Raw genomic sequence first — 18,850 nt, 5'->3', positions numbered from 1 at the left:
GCACCTGCACCGCACGCACTGCAAGTGTACACGCAGGTGGTCATGGAGAAATTTTAAATGTTAACTCTTGTGGAAACGAAACCTCACGCGTAAACAGCAACCAATGTAGTTACAATTCTGCAATTGTGAAACCAGAAGGTAGCTGGCGATCGGGTCACTAGATTGCACTGGTGCAATAAACTCCAATTCTCCTCCTCACCCCCTCCCCTAGTGCATCCACTGGTAAGTGCTTGCCTGCCTGGAGATCCCATTCAGCACTGCGATGGTCAGGGTTGCACTCAACTAATACCATCAACCATGAGGAGAGAGTCATTCAAGAGCATGTGTGCCAAGGAGAGGGAGACGGAGAATGGAATAAAATGCCACAGAAACAGAAAGCAGCAACATTTCAACATCAGAACCATCTTTATTGAATGTTGACCCTTGAAATGAAAACAAATGTTGCTCTTGATCAGACATCCAAACAAGGTAACAGTAACATTTTTCACTAGCCCCCACTACCCAACCAACGCCCACTGACCGAGGTGAACCTTGCTGCCTTTGCCCTTCTTTAAACAATAAATATTTTCAGAGTCTGTGGTTGAGAGGGGGCTGCCTATCCCAAGATCCCAAGTGGTTAAGAGTGTCAAGGACGTGGTTGTGCATCATGGTGGTCCTTCCTGGTGCAGTGCTGCCTTCCGTTTCACCCCAGTCCAGGTTTAATTGTATGAGGCATCTCCGTCTCCTCCGTGACTATCATCCTTCTTACTCTTGTGACCGGACACAATGTCGTCAATGCGTAGGAGCAAGATGGCGGTCTGTGGGAAACAAACACATTAGAATGATCTGCACACAACAGGCTACACTTAATACATAGGGAGCATGTACTGAGGGAAGGGCTTCTACAAAACAGCGCTTGTTCATTCCATTAATCACAATCTTTGCCCTCAGCACTCCAGTGAGACTCACCTCCACTGATGTTTTGAAGGTCTGTGATTTGACAGTCAGAGGTTCCCAGATGCCAAGCTCCTTCATGTCCATTAAGGCCCCAGTCTCTCCGTTGACGCCCCAGCTCTGACAGCCCTCCTGCGTGTGCTTTGCCTGGTGAAGAGGACACATCTGTCACCACTTAGATCAAACTGGTACAACAGCCTCAGTGCTAAAAGGAGTCCCACTTGGACAACTGACTGAGTCAAATCAGAAAGGACTCCCCCCAAAAATCTGGGAGAGGGATGAGCAAGGAGGTGTTGGAATAAATCCCTTAAACAGAGGGGAAACTCTACTTTCAATCCTGGAGATGGCTGCTTAACAGGTTGATCTAAGACTGGAATGGAGTTAACCCCCTAATGGCAAACACAATCTCACAAAGACAAGGCAGCTCTGCAGTACAGTCAGAGATTCTTCCCACTCAGTACCGAAAATCCTGCAGGTGACAAAACAGATTGCCAAAACGTTTCAGTAAATAAGTTGTACCTTCTGATGGAAGGATGGATGCAAGAAGTTCAGCTCAAAGTTGAAGGAGGGAGAATGTGCAAACAGTGTACAGAAATCGGTAACCAAATCCTGCTAATACAACAGGAGCAAATCATGATCATAGATGAATTGATAGGGTCCAGTATAGAAGAGGAGCATGGTTTACCCGCAGGGAAGTCAGCAAACGGATGGTGCTAGCTCCACAGTTCTGAATTAGCGTCCTGGGGATGACCTCAAGGGCGTTAGCCATCGCACGGTATGGCCACTGCTCGACTCCAGTCATGGTCTTGGACTTCTCAGTCAGGGCATGCGCTACGGCCATTTCCACCGCTCCACCCCCAGGCACCAGGTGTGGGTCCAGCATGATGTTACGCGTCACCTGCATGGCATCCTGCAAGTTACGCTCCACTTCCTGAAACAGAGAACAGAACCTTAACATCTCTCACAAAACAGTACACAACCAGTCCAGCAAAAATTAAATAAGCTCTTGAAATTCTGATCAATTTTTATATTTGTCCACGGCACTGGCAGCTCGGTGTAACCTGCTGCAGCCCCAACGCGTCCTCCAGCCTTATCCATCTCCACAACCTCCTCCAACCACTACACACCCGTCAATCTTTAACCTCCTCTCAACCTTGCACTGGCTCCACTGCTGCAGAGATCACCTTGTCCCTTCAATTCTGACCTCATGAACACTTCTCACCCCAACTGCTCTAGTCCTCCACAGCAGACCTAGTTAGCGTGGACGGCAGGAAGACTAGCATGCGCTTGCACGCACAGCTTAACTCACATCACTGCTTAAAACACCAACTCGAGGTGGTTGCAATCTTGCAGTTGTGCAAAAGAGTAATGGATTCTTCCAGCTGCCCTAAACTTGCAAACATTGGAATTGCACCCTTCCCAACAAAAACCAGCCAGTTTCTAAGAAAGGTTTGAATTTTAAATCCCTCTCAAATATGCAAATGAAATGCTTTGGTCGCACCCAGCATACACTTACTGCCAATATCTCTTTGCTGGCTCCTCGCAGGAGAATGGTGCAAGCTTTGGGTTCTTTGCATTCGGTGACGAAAGCAAAATATTCGTCGCCAATCTTCTTGACCTCAAACAGCCCAGCACCAGTTCCAATATCCTCATCCCTCAGCTCATCAGTCCGGCTAACAACTCGAGCACCACACGCCCTGCAAAAGCAGACAGCAGGTGTAGATTCAGAGAAGATTTTCCACTTGCACTAAGTGGCTTAGAAATGATATTAATACTTTCACATTTGAAAGGCGAAAGAGAGATCAGTTCCAGAAACACATTTCAGTGTACACTGCAAATCCTTATCTAATAAAACCGTGCCACACCCTTCCCCGTGGAAACAAGCTCACTGTACCTGGCAATTCGGTTGCTGTCACTCTTCCTGATGCGACGGATGGCAGTGACATTTGCCTTCATGAGGTAATGGAGGGCCAGGTCTGAATGGGGGGAAAATGAAAAGATGACAAATATTAAGCTGCATTAGTTTGCCCCGAAATAATTTATTCCTTAAGCACTGGCCAGCGAAGTTGCTCAGATTGAGCCACCATATATACGCGAGTAAAAGTTGATCTCATGTAAAAGTCAACCCCCTATTTTTGGTCAACAAATCTGGAATTTTCCATACATCTCACGTAAAAGTCAACCCTAATTCTTCACAGATAACAGATCAATATTTGAGAGTCAAGGTATTATGCTGTACATAAATGTTACAATGAGGAAATGAATTTTATTTCGTGCTATTATGTGTTTTGAAATTTCTTCATTTTGTATAAAAATGCCCTCCAGGTAAAAAAACAAACAAAAAAAGTACAGCAGCATTTAAGCTGCAAGTTATTGAAGTTGCAGAGAAGACAAATAACTGTGCAGTAGCAAGAGAATTGTGTTTTGGAGAAACTTGACAGAGACTGGAAAAAGATATTGAACCAACTTCAGACAATGGCAAAACAAAAGTGTGCCAACAGAAGTAAACCTAGCAAGTTACCTCAACTGGAGAAAAAGTTGCTGAGTGGGTACTTGAAAATTGTCGAAATGGAAAGTGCTAGTCGTGAAGCCAACAAATCCATGCAGAAAACAAATGAAAAGAAGGATGGAACTTTGGATGTTAAGGCAAGTGCTGGATGGTTTACAAGGTTCACGTGAAGGCATGACTTAGTACTTCAGCAGCGATGATTGCACAAAAGCTGCCTGCTGAACTAGAAGATATTACGGTAATTACCGTAATTCATTTTTTAAAAAAATTCATTGAGATCAATTGGGCTTTTGCTAATGATACGGTATTTTGGACTGTAGCACGAATTTCAGTCCCTTGAAAGTAGTATCCATGTAACAGTCACATGAATTTAACCTTAAAAAAAAAGTCTGAAAAATTTGACTTTTACATGAGTAAATATGGTAATAATGAATTATTTCAAGACTGAACCCACAGGTCTTCAGCACAAGCATGTAGGCATTAGCTCTCAACATGATCCTAAATCAAGTGCATGAAGTTTATTTGGCAATGCCAGACATAGACAGGGACAGAAATGATGGCTGTGTGCTAATGTTATTAGACTAATGGTCCAGAGGCCCAGCCTAATGCTGTGGGAACACTGATTCAAATCCTTCCATGGCAGCTGGTAGAATTTAAAAACTTAATTATAAATCTAGAATTGAAAACCAGTCTCAGTGATGGTGATCCTGGTCATTGATGTCCTTTAAGGACCAATGTGGTCTACGTATGACACCAGTCCCACAGGAATGTACCTTAACTGCCTATAAGACGTAGGAGCAGAAGTAGCCACTGTCCAATGAGTCAGTTCCTCCATTCAATGAAATCACAGCTACTCTGACAAATCTACTTCACTTTCCTGCCTTTTCCCCATAACCCGATTCCTTTCCCGATTAAAAATCTCTATCTCAGCCTTGAGACCCAGCCATGACAACCCTCTGCAGTAAATAATTCCAGATTCACTACATACAAAAGAAATTCCTCCTCATCATATCTGTCAAGAATGGACAACTCCTTACTATGAGATAATGCACTCTAGTCTAGACAAGTGGAAACAACCTCTCCACATCTACTCTGTCAAGCCCCTCCAAGAATCTTTGTTCCAATGAAGTCTCCTCTCACTCTCCTAAAAATCAATGAGTACAGTCTCAACTTACTCACGCTTACCTAAGAAAATCCCTCCATACCAGGAGTCAATCTAGCGAACCACCTCTGTACTGCCAGTATATCTTTTCTTAGATAAGGGGACCAGAAGAATGGTTCACAATATTCTAGTTGTGGTCTGACCAGTGCCTCATAGCTTTAAAAAGACATACCTACGTTTGTACTCCATTCCCATTGAAATAAAGGGGAACATTCCAGTTGCCTTCCCTATTACCCACTGAACTTGGATGCTAACTTTGTGTGACTCATGCACTAGGACTGCCAAATCCCCCATCTCCCAAAGCCTTCACCATTTAAATAATATTCACCTCTTCTATTCTTCCTGCCAAAAAGTGTAGAACCTCATTTTCCGACATTATCTTCCATCTGGCAAATTTTAGTCCCCTCATTTAACATGTTTATATCCCTCTACAGACTACCATTCTCACTAACTGCCTTCCCCCAGAACGCCACAGCATTTTGAAATGGCCCGAAAGGCACTCAGTTCAAGACCTATTAAGAAAATGCCAGTGACACCCATCATACAATAGAATGAAGAAAATAGTTAATTGCACTTTAGTATGTGAAAACATGGACTGGGAGAACTTTCACCTAAAGTACCACTGCAACTGATAGCTGCAAACTGAAAGCCCTGTACTAAACAACACCAGTTGGTGCTCTTCATCTTTCAAGCTTGTTCCTGGTGATATAGCACCAATAATTTACCAAAATCTTTTTGGCTGACTGCAACAAGACAAGTACATGGCCTTGCTGCATTTACCCACCACGAAACTGGGGTCACACAGCCAACAGATGTGGCTAGGATTGACAAGAGTAAGCCAGGAAGTGGTTCTAGCCTTTAATACTCAATGCAGAGATAAAGCAGTGTGCACTGATACTGAGGAACTAGTCACAGGAGTATCATCTTGGCTCACAATACCAAACAAGTACCATTCCTGCACCTTTCATCTCAAGGAAAGTGTGGCAAGCCAGCCTGTTTTTCCAAGGACTCTGATTCTAGGACCCATATGCCAGCAGCCTCCAGTTAGCAGTCTATTTGAACTTAACAGGTCCCCGTGTCAGGCTGCACAGTACCTGAGATACCCTTCTCAGTGAAGAGCAGGTCAGGTTTAAGACGGATAACATCCTCACAAATCTGCTGGATATAATCTTCCTCCATCTGCAGGATGCGGGTGAAGTCCTCCTCACGAGTGATCTCGATATCAGTCTGGAACAATATATGCCAATTATTCAGAGCTCAAGCAGAACTGGTAAACAATCATCTCGAACATAGTGATTCAGGAGATTTCTGACAGGGGATGCACCATGTCATTGGGAGATACTCCCTTGATGAGGTACTGGAAAGGTTAATTAGATCACTGACGTAGTTAGAGAGTCAACATACTGAGCACAAGGTATCATCAATAACCTCTCTCCACGCTTTTCCCCAGTACGGTATGAGTGATCCCCACCCCTTTCCCCCTAGCTGGATAAGGGCAGTATCAGGCTCAGCTATGATACCTTGAATGAATAGCAAACAACATCCATTGTCTTAAGTTTGTGAGTGATGAAATATCACTTGGATAAAAAGGTACCTGGAGGGACACCGAAGAAGACTGACCCATCAACTGACATTACTCACTGACTGGTGCTGCCTACCACCACTGCCATACCGAGCACTCAAGAACAGCAAAAGGCAGATGAAAACAGAAGCCTCAAACCTGGCTCTCTCCTTTCTTGTACTCCAACGAGCAGTCCAACAGCATGATGCGGGGGTTCTTGATATGCCTGCGCATCCGTGGGTGGGTCACGTCTTTGTTCACCATCACACCCCGCAGCACACTGGATTCGTGAATGAAACCTCCAGGAATCTGTCAATATGGAGAAACCAGTTACACCACGTGCATGAACAAAGCACCTGAACAATCTGCTTCTGCTCGCTGTTCTGGAACCCAGGTGCATTCGGTAAATGCACAATCAACTGAATTTTCAGTGACATTAACACAACTTGTGAGCAGTTTTCCCCACTGCCAGACAGCTGAGAAACAGTGTTCCACTTGAAACATAATAAGGCATCCCAATGAAAATACCTCTAATACTAGATTAGTCAATCTCAGCTTGAGTAAAGTTAAGGGCATCACAACCAGGGACAGGAAAAGAGAGAAGGATCTCACTATGTAGAGACACCTCCTGGGAGTTGCACGAATCTGGATAGCAAATGAGGACAGAGCTATGTTTGGCTGTGATGTAAACCATGATTAATTATGATACACTACTTACTTTCTCCACCTTGGCATACTTCTTGATGTCAATCTCCTTGCGGCCATTTTCTTCCATCTCCACTGTCTTCACAGCGTCAAGCGCGATGTTACAGGCCAGGTCAATCTGGAGATTGTTCACCTTTGTGTTAATGGCACTTCTGATAATATTCAGCATCATTTCACGGTCATTGACATCGACAGGAGTACTGTGAAAACAGTGTTATGAGTGACAGATTTTCAAACAGTTGGTGAGTGTCACGGGAAATAAAACTATTCTGATCAGCAAGCATTAGTCAAAGAGATATTTTTCAGAAAGACACTGGGACCACAAGCATCAACACAGTGGCTTAGTGATTAGCACTGCTGCCTTTCAGCGCCAGGGACCTGAGATCAATTCCACCCTCGGGCGACTTTCCATGTGGAGTTTGAACACTCTCCCTATGTCTGCGTGGGTTTCCTCTGGGTGCTCCAGTTTCCTTCCACAGTCCAAAGATGTGCAGGTTAGGTGGACTGGACGTGCTATGTTGCCCATAGTGTCCAGAGATGTGCAGGCTAGGTGGGTTGGCCAAGGGAGGGTTACAAGGATAGGGTAGGAGAGTGGATCTGGGTGAAATGCTTTTCAGAGGATCGGTGTGGACTTGATGGGCCAAATGGCCTGCTTCCACACTGTAGGGATGCTATGAAAACACTTCAGCCTGCTTTGCATATTTAAACAGTGATTGCACGAGGCAATCTGGGGATGTCACCAGAACATTTTAGCCAACATTTCTGTATACAATAAAACACATTATTTGTTTCTTTATTGCAGATGTTCTGCAAGACAGCACAACCTTTCAAAATGCAATACATTGGTGTGAAGTGCTTTTCTCACAATGCAAAACTATGTCCCATTTTCAGACCGCGCATGTGAACAAGAACCAGAGATGCCATACCTGATCTCCTTGAGGGTGGTGAGCATGTCTTCGAGTGCCTGGTGGTAAGCACCAATGATGAGAGATGGGTGCATCTGTTGCTCCAGGTACTGCTCGGCAACTGACAGCATCTCTCCAGCTAAAAGAAACCAAGGTATCTGAAGAGTGAACTAAATAGCCACTCACTTAACTGGGAACTTGACATCCTCTTGTACCAACTACAGTCTAGTTGCATTTCACAGTACTGGTAAGACAGGAGGCTGATCATAGGTAGAGAGGTGTATCAAGAGGCCTGATGATTTTTCTGTACCTTTCTGCTTTTGAAGCAATCAAAGGTTTCACCACACGGACCCATCAGAACATTGCTGGCTTCTGACTCGAGGTTAGGGCTGCAGGGTGAGACACATTGGAGAGGCACTGCAATTTCAGCGAAGACCTCAACCCACTGGCATTTAAGGGAAGTCATTTCCAAACGTTGTATACTAAGCGTGGTCATTTTATGGAGTAAAAGAATTATGATCAAATACAATGCATGAGGACCTAGGCAGCTCTACATACTTGGAGGTTTCCATCAGGAATACAATTCACACCCAGTTACCACCAGAAAATAAATCACTGGCCAACCTGCTTCTTCCCACCAATTGCTACTAAAACCGTCACCCACTCACTCACCTTTCTTTTCAAGTAACCTCAAAGGCAAGCACAGGCTGTTTACTGGAATTTTTGATCAAATCTGGATAGTCAGAACACCTTGAGCAACAAGTGAAATTCTAACTTACCGAGGATGATGACAGATGTGGTCCCATCACCAACTTCTTCGTCCTGGGTGCGGCTGATCTCAATCATGGACTTGGCTGCTGGGTGCTGCACCTGAATCTGGGAAATTGAAGGGAATGCCCGAGTTGAGGGTGGAAACTGAGGATGTTCGCAGTCACTGCTCAGCAAGGATAAAGGAATTGAGGATTGCAGTCTCTTTCCAACACCCCAACCACAGTTCAGGTTGATGGTTCTCAACTCAAAACAGCTCTGAAAGAACTTGAGACCCTCGGCTTTTTGTTCTTCATATCTAACGTAAAGACTATTACAGCTCTTCACTACGATCATGATGCACACAAGGCCATTCAATCCATCGTTCCTGTGCCAATTCATTGAAAATTCTATCCCAACTTGTCCTACATCCTCCCCAACAACACTGTGATTCTTTTCAAGTATTTATTCGATTCTCCCTGTTGGAACTTTCTATTGAAAAGTGTTTCTAATACCTTTTCAGGCAGTTCCAGATCGCAGTAACTAGCTGCGTCAAAACATTCTCCTCACTACCTTGACTTTACTGAAAATGATCTTAGATCACTGTACCATCAGTAGGACCAATTAATCATGTCTATTAAAACCTCTTCACAAATCCGAACTAGGTTCATCTAATGGGAGTTTCAGAGACAGGTCGACAGTTTTAAATCAATGCTCTCATACATCTGCATGGCACGAGTTGATGATACAAACAGATCTTGACTCAGCGTGCCATGGCTCCAAGGCCAGAAGTTCAAATCAAACAAATCAGCGAAATAGAGATATAATCATAGTAACTACAAAGCTGTCACTTATGCCAAACACACTTATGTCAAGGTATTTTGAGTGAAGGAGAGTGAGAAGCAGCACACTCGAACAGATTCCTAATGCTCATTCAGGTGAAACCACACCTACCTCTCGCAAAATGGCATTCCCGTCGTTCGTCATGACAATGCCACCCATGGGATCCAGCAACATCTGTTGGGGGTGGGGGGTAAATTACATCACATTAATTTCAATACTGCATGACACAATGAGCTCCTGCTGTTTAATTTCAAATGCAGGTCTGGGGGCATATTTTTAAGGTGAGGAAGAGAAGAAAGATTTAATAAAGGACATGAGAGGCAACTTTTTTTTAAACAGAGTGGTTCGTGTGTGGAATGAACTGCCAGAGAAAGTGGCGAGTGTGGGTACAGTTACATTTAAAAGACATTTGGGTAAGTTCATGAACAGGAAAAGTTTGGCAAGCGCAGGCAGGTGGGGCTAGTTTAGTTAGGGAACATGGTCGGCATGGACTAGTTGGACCAAAGGATCTGTTTCCATGCCACATGATTCTAAGTCTTCCCCCTTCAACTTAAAATTATCCCATTACTCTTTAAGGACTGGAGGTGCAGCTGTGGCTGACAGCATGTTTGAATAACATCAGTCAATATCAATCGCTTCACACATGACTCCAAGTTCCACCCAGTCCATTTATAATTAACCCAACATGGAGTCATCTTGGTAGGTTGCTGCAAAACCCCAGTCTAACGTGCCAATATTAATTTATGTACCTTCATCATTGCCCTTGGTCCCAAACATGTTCGAATAACGTCCGCGATTGTCTGAAAAACATAACCACAAAAACATCAGGTGCCGATAACAGGGCTGTTGACCAGTACTGAGCAATATTTTTGGAGATCCTTTACTTGGGTTTTATTTGGAAAATAACCTCAGGCTGACTTGGTGATAACACACTGTGGAGCTGGAGGAACACAACAGGCCAGGCAGCAGAGCAGTAGGAAAGTTGACATTTCGGGTCAGGACCCTTTTTCATGTTCTTAACAAAGGTCCCGACCCGAAATGTCAACTTTTCTGCTCCTCTGATGCTGCCTGGCCTGCTGTGTTCCTCCAGCTCCTGCAGTTCTTGCTATTTCAGGCTGACTTGGTGCTTTCTGGATGTCATTGACCTGTCGGCTCGGACAGTGAGCGCAGGAGGCTACTTAAAGGCAGGGGAATGAAAACCAAAGCAATTGAGAACATCCCTCCGGCTCCCAACTTAGGGCTATATGCTGACACCAAAAGTGTCCCAAGTCCTTTTTTTTGGGCCCCACAAAAGATCTCAAGCCCAATGTCGACTCCAGAAATGGCCTTGACCACCAAGGACGCCCAGAAAAAAAATCCTGATCCCCGTTGAGTCTCACAAGGAAACTATCCCAAGCAACCAGCTAAACTCAAAATAATCCACAGCACAATTTGGATCAAGAATAAAATGGACTGCAGATCCCCTTTAGATCAAAACAAAACCCCCAGAGCCCCATTTAAATCCACAGAAATCCTGAGATCCCATTTAGATCCAATACAAAGGCCCATAATCCCTAAGAAAGAGCCAATAAAAGGTCCTGGGCCCCAATAAAATGCTCCAGATTTCCATTTAGACCCAACAAAAAGGCCTCTGATCTCCATCAAGAGCCAATAAAAGGGTCCTAAGCCCCATACGGACCAATAAAAGGTCCTGCGCCTCGTCAAACACATCGAGACCCCATTAAAAGGCGCCCAGCCGCCGTGTTCCGCCCGATTCTCCCACCACCGTTCACCCGGTGGAAAAGAGGCCTAGGCCCGAGCGGCAGCCTCGGCGCTCGAGTAGTCCGTGCGTCCGAGCTCCAGGCCTCCTCACCTTCGCCGCGTTAATATTGCCCTGTTGGACTTTACGGCCGGACTCCCGCTTCACATTCTGACCTGGGGAGAGGAGATTTTAAAAAAAAAATTAAAACGGATGGTAATAACGGAATTTATTAATATAAATTTATAAAGGTACCAAATGAATAATCACGATCTGATTTGAGCCACTCACTTAAAACCAACACTTGCCGTCCCAACATTTTTCAATCTTTCTTTCTCTTTCTTTTCTGGAAGCTTCTGCTGCCTCACGCCAGGCCTCGCAACCAAACCTGCAGCTCCGTCCCGCTAGGCTACCCGCAAGATTGACGGTCGCCCTTAGCCAATCACCACCTCGGTATCGCCGCGTCCGTCCAATCGCAGGAACGAAAAGGCGGGACTTCCGCTCCGTCCGAGGCTGTTGGGTGAGTTTGACTGCACCCGGCTCCTCGTGCGGGACCGTTGGAGCCGCTCGCGGGAGGGAAGGGAGAGGTGGGAGAGCGGAAGGGGCGGGGATAGTTCTAGGAGGTAGGCCAATGGTGGGGGGCGGAAGGGCTGATTGGCAGGGGCTGGAACCGTGTAAGAGGTGGAGCGGCGTTGGTGAGCGGAGGGGACGAGCGCATGCGTGGCAGTCGTGGAGCTCAGTGGGCGGGGATTATGCAGGGAACGCCTTTGGGGCTGGACCAGACTGGAACGGGCGGACCTTAGGGGCAGGGGACACCAACGTGTTGGACCCAAGAGTCTGTTTCCATGCTGGATGACTCTGTGGCTGAGTTGATTATTTTCAACTCCATTTTCCTACCTTTTCCCCATAACACTTGATTCCCTTACAGATTAAAAATCCGTCCATCTCAATATTGAATATTCTTATCGATCCACAGCCTCTACAGCCTTCTGTGGTAAAGAATTCCACAGATTCACTCCTAAGAGAAGCTATTCCTCCTCATCTCTGTGCAACCCCTTTTTATACCCTCTGATCCTAGACCGTCCCATGAGGACAAACAACTTTTCCACATTTATCCTGCCGGAAAATTTCTCTGAAGAAGGGTCCCGACCCAGAATGCCAACATTTCTGCTTCTTTGATGCTGCCTGGCCTGCTGTGCTGCTCCAGCTCCACACTGTGTTACCCCCAGAAAATTGTATGTTTCAATAAGATCATAGCGCATTGGGTAAAAGACCAACCTACTCAACTGTCCCCTCCTCAGTCAGCAACCTTTTGATTTGACTTTATTATTGTCACATGTACCGAGATACAGTGAAAAGTGGAACAAAAACAAAGTTGCTGGAAAAGCTCAGCAGGTCTGACAGCATCTGTGAAGGAAAAAACAGAGTTAATGTTTCAGGTCCGGTGACCCTTCCTCAGAACCTACAAAAGTATTGCTTTGCGTGCTAACCAGACAAATCATACATTACATTAGTATATCAGGGTTACAGAACAGAATGCAAAATATAGTGTAACAGCTGCAGAAAAGGTCCACAGAAAGATCAACTCTAATATATGAGAGGTTCGTTTACAAGCCTGATAATGGTGGGGAAGAAGCTATTTTTAAATTTGTTGGTGCGTGTTTCCAAACTTTTGTATCTTTTGCCTGATGGAAGAAGGTGGAAGAGAGTAAAACCGTGGTAGGAGGGATCTTTGATTATGTTGGCTGGTTTCCCAAAGTGGCAGGAAATGTGAACGGAGTCAGTGGAAGGAAGGCTGGTTTTTGGGATGGATTGGACTGCGTTCACAAATTCTATCGCAACAGCGATAGGGTTCCCCTTATCCTCACCTACCATCCCACCAGCATCCACATCAGAAGATCATCAGACGCCATTTCCGCCACCTCCAGCAAGATGCCACCACCAGACACATATTCCCCTCCCCTCCCTTGTCCGCCTTCCACAGGGACTGTTCCCTCCAGGACACCCTGGTCCACACTTTCTTCACCCCCATCACCTCCCCACAGCCCTACGGCACCTTCCCCTCTAACCAGCAAAGGTGCAACACCTGCCCATTTACCGCCTGTCTCCCCAGTATCGAAGGGCCCAAACATACCTTCCAGGTGAAGCAACACTTCACCTGCCCTTCCCAGAATCTAGTCTACTGCATACGCTGCTCACAATGTGGTCTGCTCTACATTGGGGAAATGAAGTGTAGACTTGGTGACTGCTTCGCAGGACATCTACGTTCTGCTCGCAAAAAAGACCCTGAACTACTTGTTGCCTGCCACTTCAATGCACCACCCTGCTCCCTGGCCAATATCTCTGTCTCTGGCTTGCTGCAGTGTTCCAATGAAGCCCAACGCAAGCTGGAGGAACAACACCTCATTTTCTGCTTGGGGACCCTACAGCCCTCCGGACTCAATATTGAGTTCAATAATTTTAGGGCCTAAACTCTCCCATGTTCCAGCCCCCCACCCCACACACCAACCCTTGTTACCACATAGCCTGCCATTACACCCCCCCTGTTGTTAGTCACTAACAGTCCCCATTAACAACTATTCACCCTCCCACCTGATCGTTAGCAACTCCTTTGTCTGTCCAACTGTCTTTCTGTCTCTTTGGGCTCTATCCTTTCGTTTACTCCCTACCCCACCCACCTCCCTATTTTCTGCATATAAACTGACGTTTTTCCAGCCACCATCAGTTCTGAGGAAGGGTCACCGGACCCGAAACATTAACTCTGTTTTCTCCTTCACAGATGCTGCCAGACCTGCTGAGCTTTTCCAGCAACTTTGTTTTTGTTTCTGTCATTTCGTGCTGTTTTGGGAAGAGCAGTTGCCATACCAAGCTGTGATGTATCCAGATGGAATGCCTTCTATGGTGCATCTATCAAAATTGGTAAGAGTCATTGCAAACATGCTGAATTTCCTTAGCCTCCTGAGGAAGTAGAGGCGTTGGTGTCCTTTCTTGACTGTAGCGTCGACGTGGACAGACCGGGATAAATCGATGGTGATATTTACTCTTAGGAACTTGAAGCTCTCGACCACCTCAGCACCATCGATACAGATAGGACAGTGCCCTCCACTTCCTGAAGTCGATGACCAGCTAGCTCTTTCCTTTCACTGACTTTGAGGGAGAGATTGTTGCCTTTACACCATGCTGCTAAGCTGTCTATCTCTTTCCTGTACTGTTTCATCATTGAGATCTGATCCACTACGGTGCAAATTTGTAAATGGAGTTAGAGCTGAATTTGGCCACGTACAATCATGACTATATAAGGAGCATAACAATGTCAATTAAATCACTGAACTTCTGAAGAACGGTCGCCGGACCTGAAACAGTACCTCTGCTTTCTCTCCACAGATGTTGCCAGACCTGCTGAGCTTTTCCAGCAATTTTTATTTCTGCATCAATGCGCAACCTTACCTTTTCCAATAAGCTGTCAATCAAAACAGAGCTCCGCCCATTCCACTGTGCTGTCAATCAAAGCATGGTCCAGCCCCCTTCCAAGGCGCCGCCAATCAAAATGTAGGCCCGTCTTTATCCGGGAGCTGCCAATCAAAGCACGGGGCAGCGTCCTTCGAGGCGCCGTCAATCAACGTTCAGTCCTGCGCCTTCCATGGACCGCAAGACGTGGCGCCGCGGACGTCAATTACGCAGAGGTCCCGCCCATGTTTTGTGTGACGTCACACCGCCCTTCGCTCGCCCATTCTCATGGGGAGAAGGGTGTGGCGCCTTCCGATTGGCCGTCCGTCGCTACACCTGACTGGCCTCGCCCGATGCCTGTCGGGGAATGTAGTCCTTCCTCTCCAGACTCCATGGTTTTCAACAACGGAAATGCTGGGCACAGCGGAACTACTGCCAGCGAAGGGCACCTTGAGCATGCGCCGGTGACGAGGACGGCCTGGGAAGGGGTGGGCAGGCGCGTGCGCAGTTCGAGTCTACTTACCGCAGATTTGAAGAGGTGAGTGAGTGGGCTTTGGCTGGTCTAAGTGTCCGTCGCGTCCCCAAAATCTCTACCATCACCCTAAACTCTTCAGGCCTTTGTTGGGGGGGGGGTCGGGGTTTTTGGGTTTGTGTTTTTAAATCAACTTTCTCGAAAGCCAGGATAATCTATAACGTGGCGTTGAATGGGGTGAAGGGTCAGGGGTCAAAGAGCCAAATATCTACCCCTTTCAAGAGTTAATACTGACTGCCTCAAGGGGCAATATCTGTACCATAAAGGTTCAATAATATACCCATCTCAAGCCTCAGTGATCTGACTCCCCACAAGCCTCAATGATCTGACCCCCTCAATGTTCTGATATGCCTCCCTCAAGGCTCAATGATCTGACCCCCACCAAGCCTCAATGATCTGTCCTCCCTCCAGGCTCAAAGACCTGCCCCTCTCAAGGTTCACTTGAAAGGCAAAACGCACTGGATGCTGAAGCTCTAAACTGGAGATGGGGGCTGTCTGTTCACAATCAATTAGGTGGTAGAAACGTGGGACTTTTGCAGTGATGTTGCTGGGGAAAGTTGGTGTCTGTAACTTTAATATTAGCAGCGAGCAATTGTGAATTTTTTTTTCTGATTTATTTTTAACCACCACAGATGAGCTTGCTGCTGGTCTGTGTGTGTGTAGGGTTCTTGGCAGCTGCCAGCGGCGAAGAAGGTGCAAGGCTTTTAGCCTCCAAGTCCCTGCTCAATAAATACGCAGTGGAAGGTCGCGACCTCACGCTGCAGTACAACATCTACAATGTCGGCACCAGGTGAGAGGGAGTGCCACACTGTCGGAGGGTCAGTGCTGAGGGAGCGGGCACTGTCAGAGGGTCAGTGCTGAGGGAGCGGGCACTGTCTGGCTTGGCACTGAGGGAGTAGGCACTGTCAGAGGGTCAGTGCTGAGAGACGGGCACTGTCGGAGGGTCAGCGCTGAGGGAGCACCGCACTGTCGGAAGGTCAGTGCTGAGGGAGGAGTTGCCATCAGAGGGTCAGCGCTGAGGGAGCGGGTGCCATTGGAGGGCCGGCGCTGAGGGAGCAGGTACTGTTGGAGGGTCAGCGCTGAGGGAGAAGACTCTGTCAGAGGTTCAGTGCTGAGGGAGCGGGCACTGTCAGAGGGTCAGCACTGAGGGGAGTGGGCTCTGTCAGAGGGTCAGCACTGAGGGAGGGTTTGTGCTGAGGCAGCAGGTACTGTCACAAGACCAGTACTGTCAGAGGGTTCACGGAGTCCTACCTAATATTTAACCATCAACCAACATCATTAAAAATGAGGGGACTCGGTCAGACCCTCATTGTATGATCTTGCTGTGTGTTATGGTGACCAGATTTCAAACAAACCTCATTGATGTGGCATCAGTGGGATGTTCAGAAAGGCAGTGGGGAAATAGGAGTCTTTACCAACTGCCTGGGTGAGGGTGTGTCAAATGACCACATGGCTGAGGGACTTTGTGGATGCCCAGCGAATCAGGTTGGCTTTTGAACTCTGCGTTTGCTTTCTTTCACTCTATCGGTTCAATCATCTCAATTGTATCTGTTCCCTTTAGTGCTGCATTGGACGTGGAACTCAGTGATGACTCTTTCCCACCGGAGGACTTTGGAATCGTATCTGGAATGTTGACTGTAAAATGGGACCGGATCGCTCCGTATCCTTTGTCATTTAAATATACACTCCCAGGATCAATCCATAGGGAGCTGCCCTATCCTGGTGCATGTCTGGATTCTCTTGAGAAAAGGGTTGGAGGATTCTTACTGAGTGACCTATCCCCAGTTTTTTTTTCATTCATTCATTCACGGGATGAGGGTGTTGCTGGCTAGGCTAACATTTATTGCCCATCCCTAATTGCCCAGAGGGCAGTTGAGAGTCAACCACACTGCTGTGGGTCTGGAGTCACATGTAGGCCAGTCCAGGTAAGGATGGCAGTTTCCTTCCCTAAAGGACATGAGGGAACCAGATGGGTTTTTCCCGACAATTGGCAATGGATTCATAGTTATCACTAGATTCTTAATTCCGATATTTTTTATTGGATTCAAATTCCACCATCTGCCCTGGCGAGATTCGAACCAAGAAAGTTATCTTGGTCTTTGAAATAACAGTCCAGTGATAATGCCACTAGGCCATTGCCTCCCCAAGTGGAATTTCTCATAGTGGAATGTTTAACCATTGAAGGTATCCCAGGCTCTCTCACTGTTTATACTTGGCTCCATGGTTATAGAGCCATACAGCATGGCAACAGACCCTTCGGTCCAACCAGTCTATGCCCACCATAATCCCAAACTAAACTAGTCCCACTTGCCTGCTCCTGACCAATATCCTTCCAAATCTTTCCTATTCATGTACTAATCCAAATGTCTTTTAAATGTTGTAACTGTACCCACATCCACCTCTTTCTCTGGAAGTTCATTCCACACACAAACCACTCTCCATGTAAAAAAATTGCCCCTCATGTCTTTTTTAAAATCTCTCCTGTCACCTTAAAAATATGTCCCCTAGTCTTTAAATCCCCACCCTAGGGAAGAGATACCTGCCATTCACCTTATCTATACCCCTCATGATTTTATAAACCTCTATCGAGTCCCTGTCAATCTCCTATGCTCCAGTAATACAAATCCAGCCTCTCTTTATAACTCAAACCGTCCATTCCCGGCAACGTCCTGGTAAATCTCTTCTGAACCCTCTCCAGCTTAATAATATCCTTCCTGTGACAGGACAACCAGAACTGGACACAGAAGAGGCCTCACCAACGTCTGTATAACCTCAACCTGACTTCCGCAACTCCTGTACTCAAAGGTCTCGGCAATGAAGGCAAGCGTGCTAAACGCCTTCTTAACCACCCTGTCTACAAGTGATGCAAACTTCAAAGAATTATGTACCTGAACCCCTCGGTCTCTCTGTTCTACAGCACTACCCAGGGCCTGCGAATTGTATAAGTCTTACCTTTGTTTGCTTTAGCAAAATGCCAGACCTCGCATTTATCCAAATTAAACTCCATCTGCCACTTTTCAGCCCATTGACCCAATTGATCAAGATTTCTTTGTAATCTTAGATAACCTTCTTCACCAGCCACTGTACCACCAATTTTGGTGTCATCCGCAAACGTACCTTCTAGATTCTCATCCAAGTCATTTATATAAATGACCACAAAAGTGTACAGTATACCAATCCCCATGGAACCCTGCTGGTCACAGGCCTCCAGTTTGAAAAACAATCCTCCACTATTACCCTCTGTGTCCTGCCATTAAACTGCCAGTCACAGGCCTCGGATTACATCCTTTCCTCCGAATCAGACCCCTCTGTAGGTTTGAGAGCGATATTCAGTACTGTTGTCTTAGAGGTGTAATTTTTTCAAATGAGGCTGTAAGGCAAAAACTCCATCTGCTCCCCTCACCCGGGGTGGGGGGAGGGGGGAGGGGTGTGTGTGGAGCGGGGAGGGAGTGGGAAATAGGTGTCCCGGGGGCTAATGTTTTGTCTTCTCAACCAACATCACTTTGAAAAGATCTGGGGATGGGGCATTATCAGCTCCTGCTTGTGGGATCTCACTGTATGCAAATTTCCTGTAACGTTTCCTACATTACCACTGCAAAAGATACCTTACTGGGTGTTTCCCATTTTGGGTTGGTGTGGGAGGAGATGGTTGAAGCCATTAAAGCTGAAAATTCAACTCTGTGTGAGTGTCTCTGTCTCTCTGTCACTCTTTCTTGCTGTCTCGCTCTCTTTCTTGCTCTCTCCCTCGCACTCCCCCCTCTCTCCCCT

The 18,850-nt window shown here is 46.5% G+C and overlaps 2 protein-coding genes across 2 annotated transcripts in view; one reads left to right on the top strand and one right to left on the bottom strand.

The window, feature by feature from the left end:
- Positions 1–386: 386 nt before the first annotated feature.
- cct3 (chaperonin containing TCP1, subunit 3 (gamma)) lies at positions 387–11,667 on the bottom strand. The gene is made up of 14 exons (XM_048620414.1): positions 11,395–11,667; positions 11,218–11,279; positions 10,115–10,165; positions 9,477–9,539; positions 8,555–8,651; positions 7,797–7,914; positions 6,884–7,070; positions 6,325–6,474; positions 5,699–5,831; positions 2,828–2,909; positions 2,450–2,630; positions 1,619–1,864; positions 949–1,080; positions 387–797 (listed from the first exon to the last, which is right to left on the bottom strand). The coding sequence occupies exons 1-14, from the start codon at positions 11,420–11,422 to the stop codon at positions 699–701; spliced, it is 1,629 nt and encodes a 542-aa protein (XP_048476371.1). The 5' UTR covers positions 11,423–11,667; the 3' UTR covers positions 387–698.
- A 3,296-nt stretch (positions 11,668–14,963) lies between these two features.
- The window catches only part of ssr2 (signal sequence receptor, beta), a 15,284-nt gene continuing 11,397 nt past the window's right edge, over positions 14,964–18,850 (top strand). The window contains exons 1-3 of the mRNA XM_048620413.1: positions 14,964–15,088; positions 15,715–15,872; positions 16,644–16,742. Of these exons, the coding sequence (XP_048476370.1) occupies positions 15,715–15,872; positions 16,644–16,742 (257 nt within the window). The 5' untranslated portion in view covers positions 14,964–15,088. The remainder of the gene's footprint in view (positions 15,089–15,714; positions 15,873–16,643; positions 16,743–18,850) is intronic.

This window comes from Rhincodon typus, chromosome 46 (genome assembly GCF_021869965.1).
Source record: "Rhincodon typus isolate 14 chromosome 46, sRhiTyp1.1, whole genome shotgun sequence".
In the NCBI taxonomy this organism is placed as follows: domain Eukaryota; kingdom Metazoa; phylum Chordata; class Chondrichthyes; order Orectolobiformes; family Rhincodontidae; genus Rhincodon; species Rhincodon typus.
This window is presented reverse-complemented; position numbering and strand designations above follow the sequence as displayed.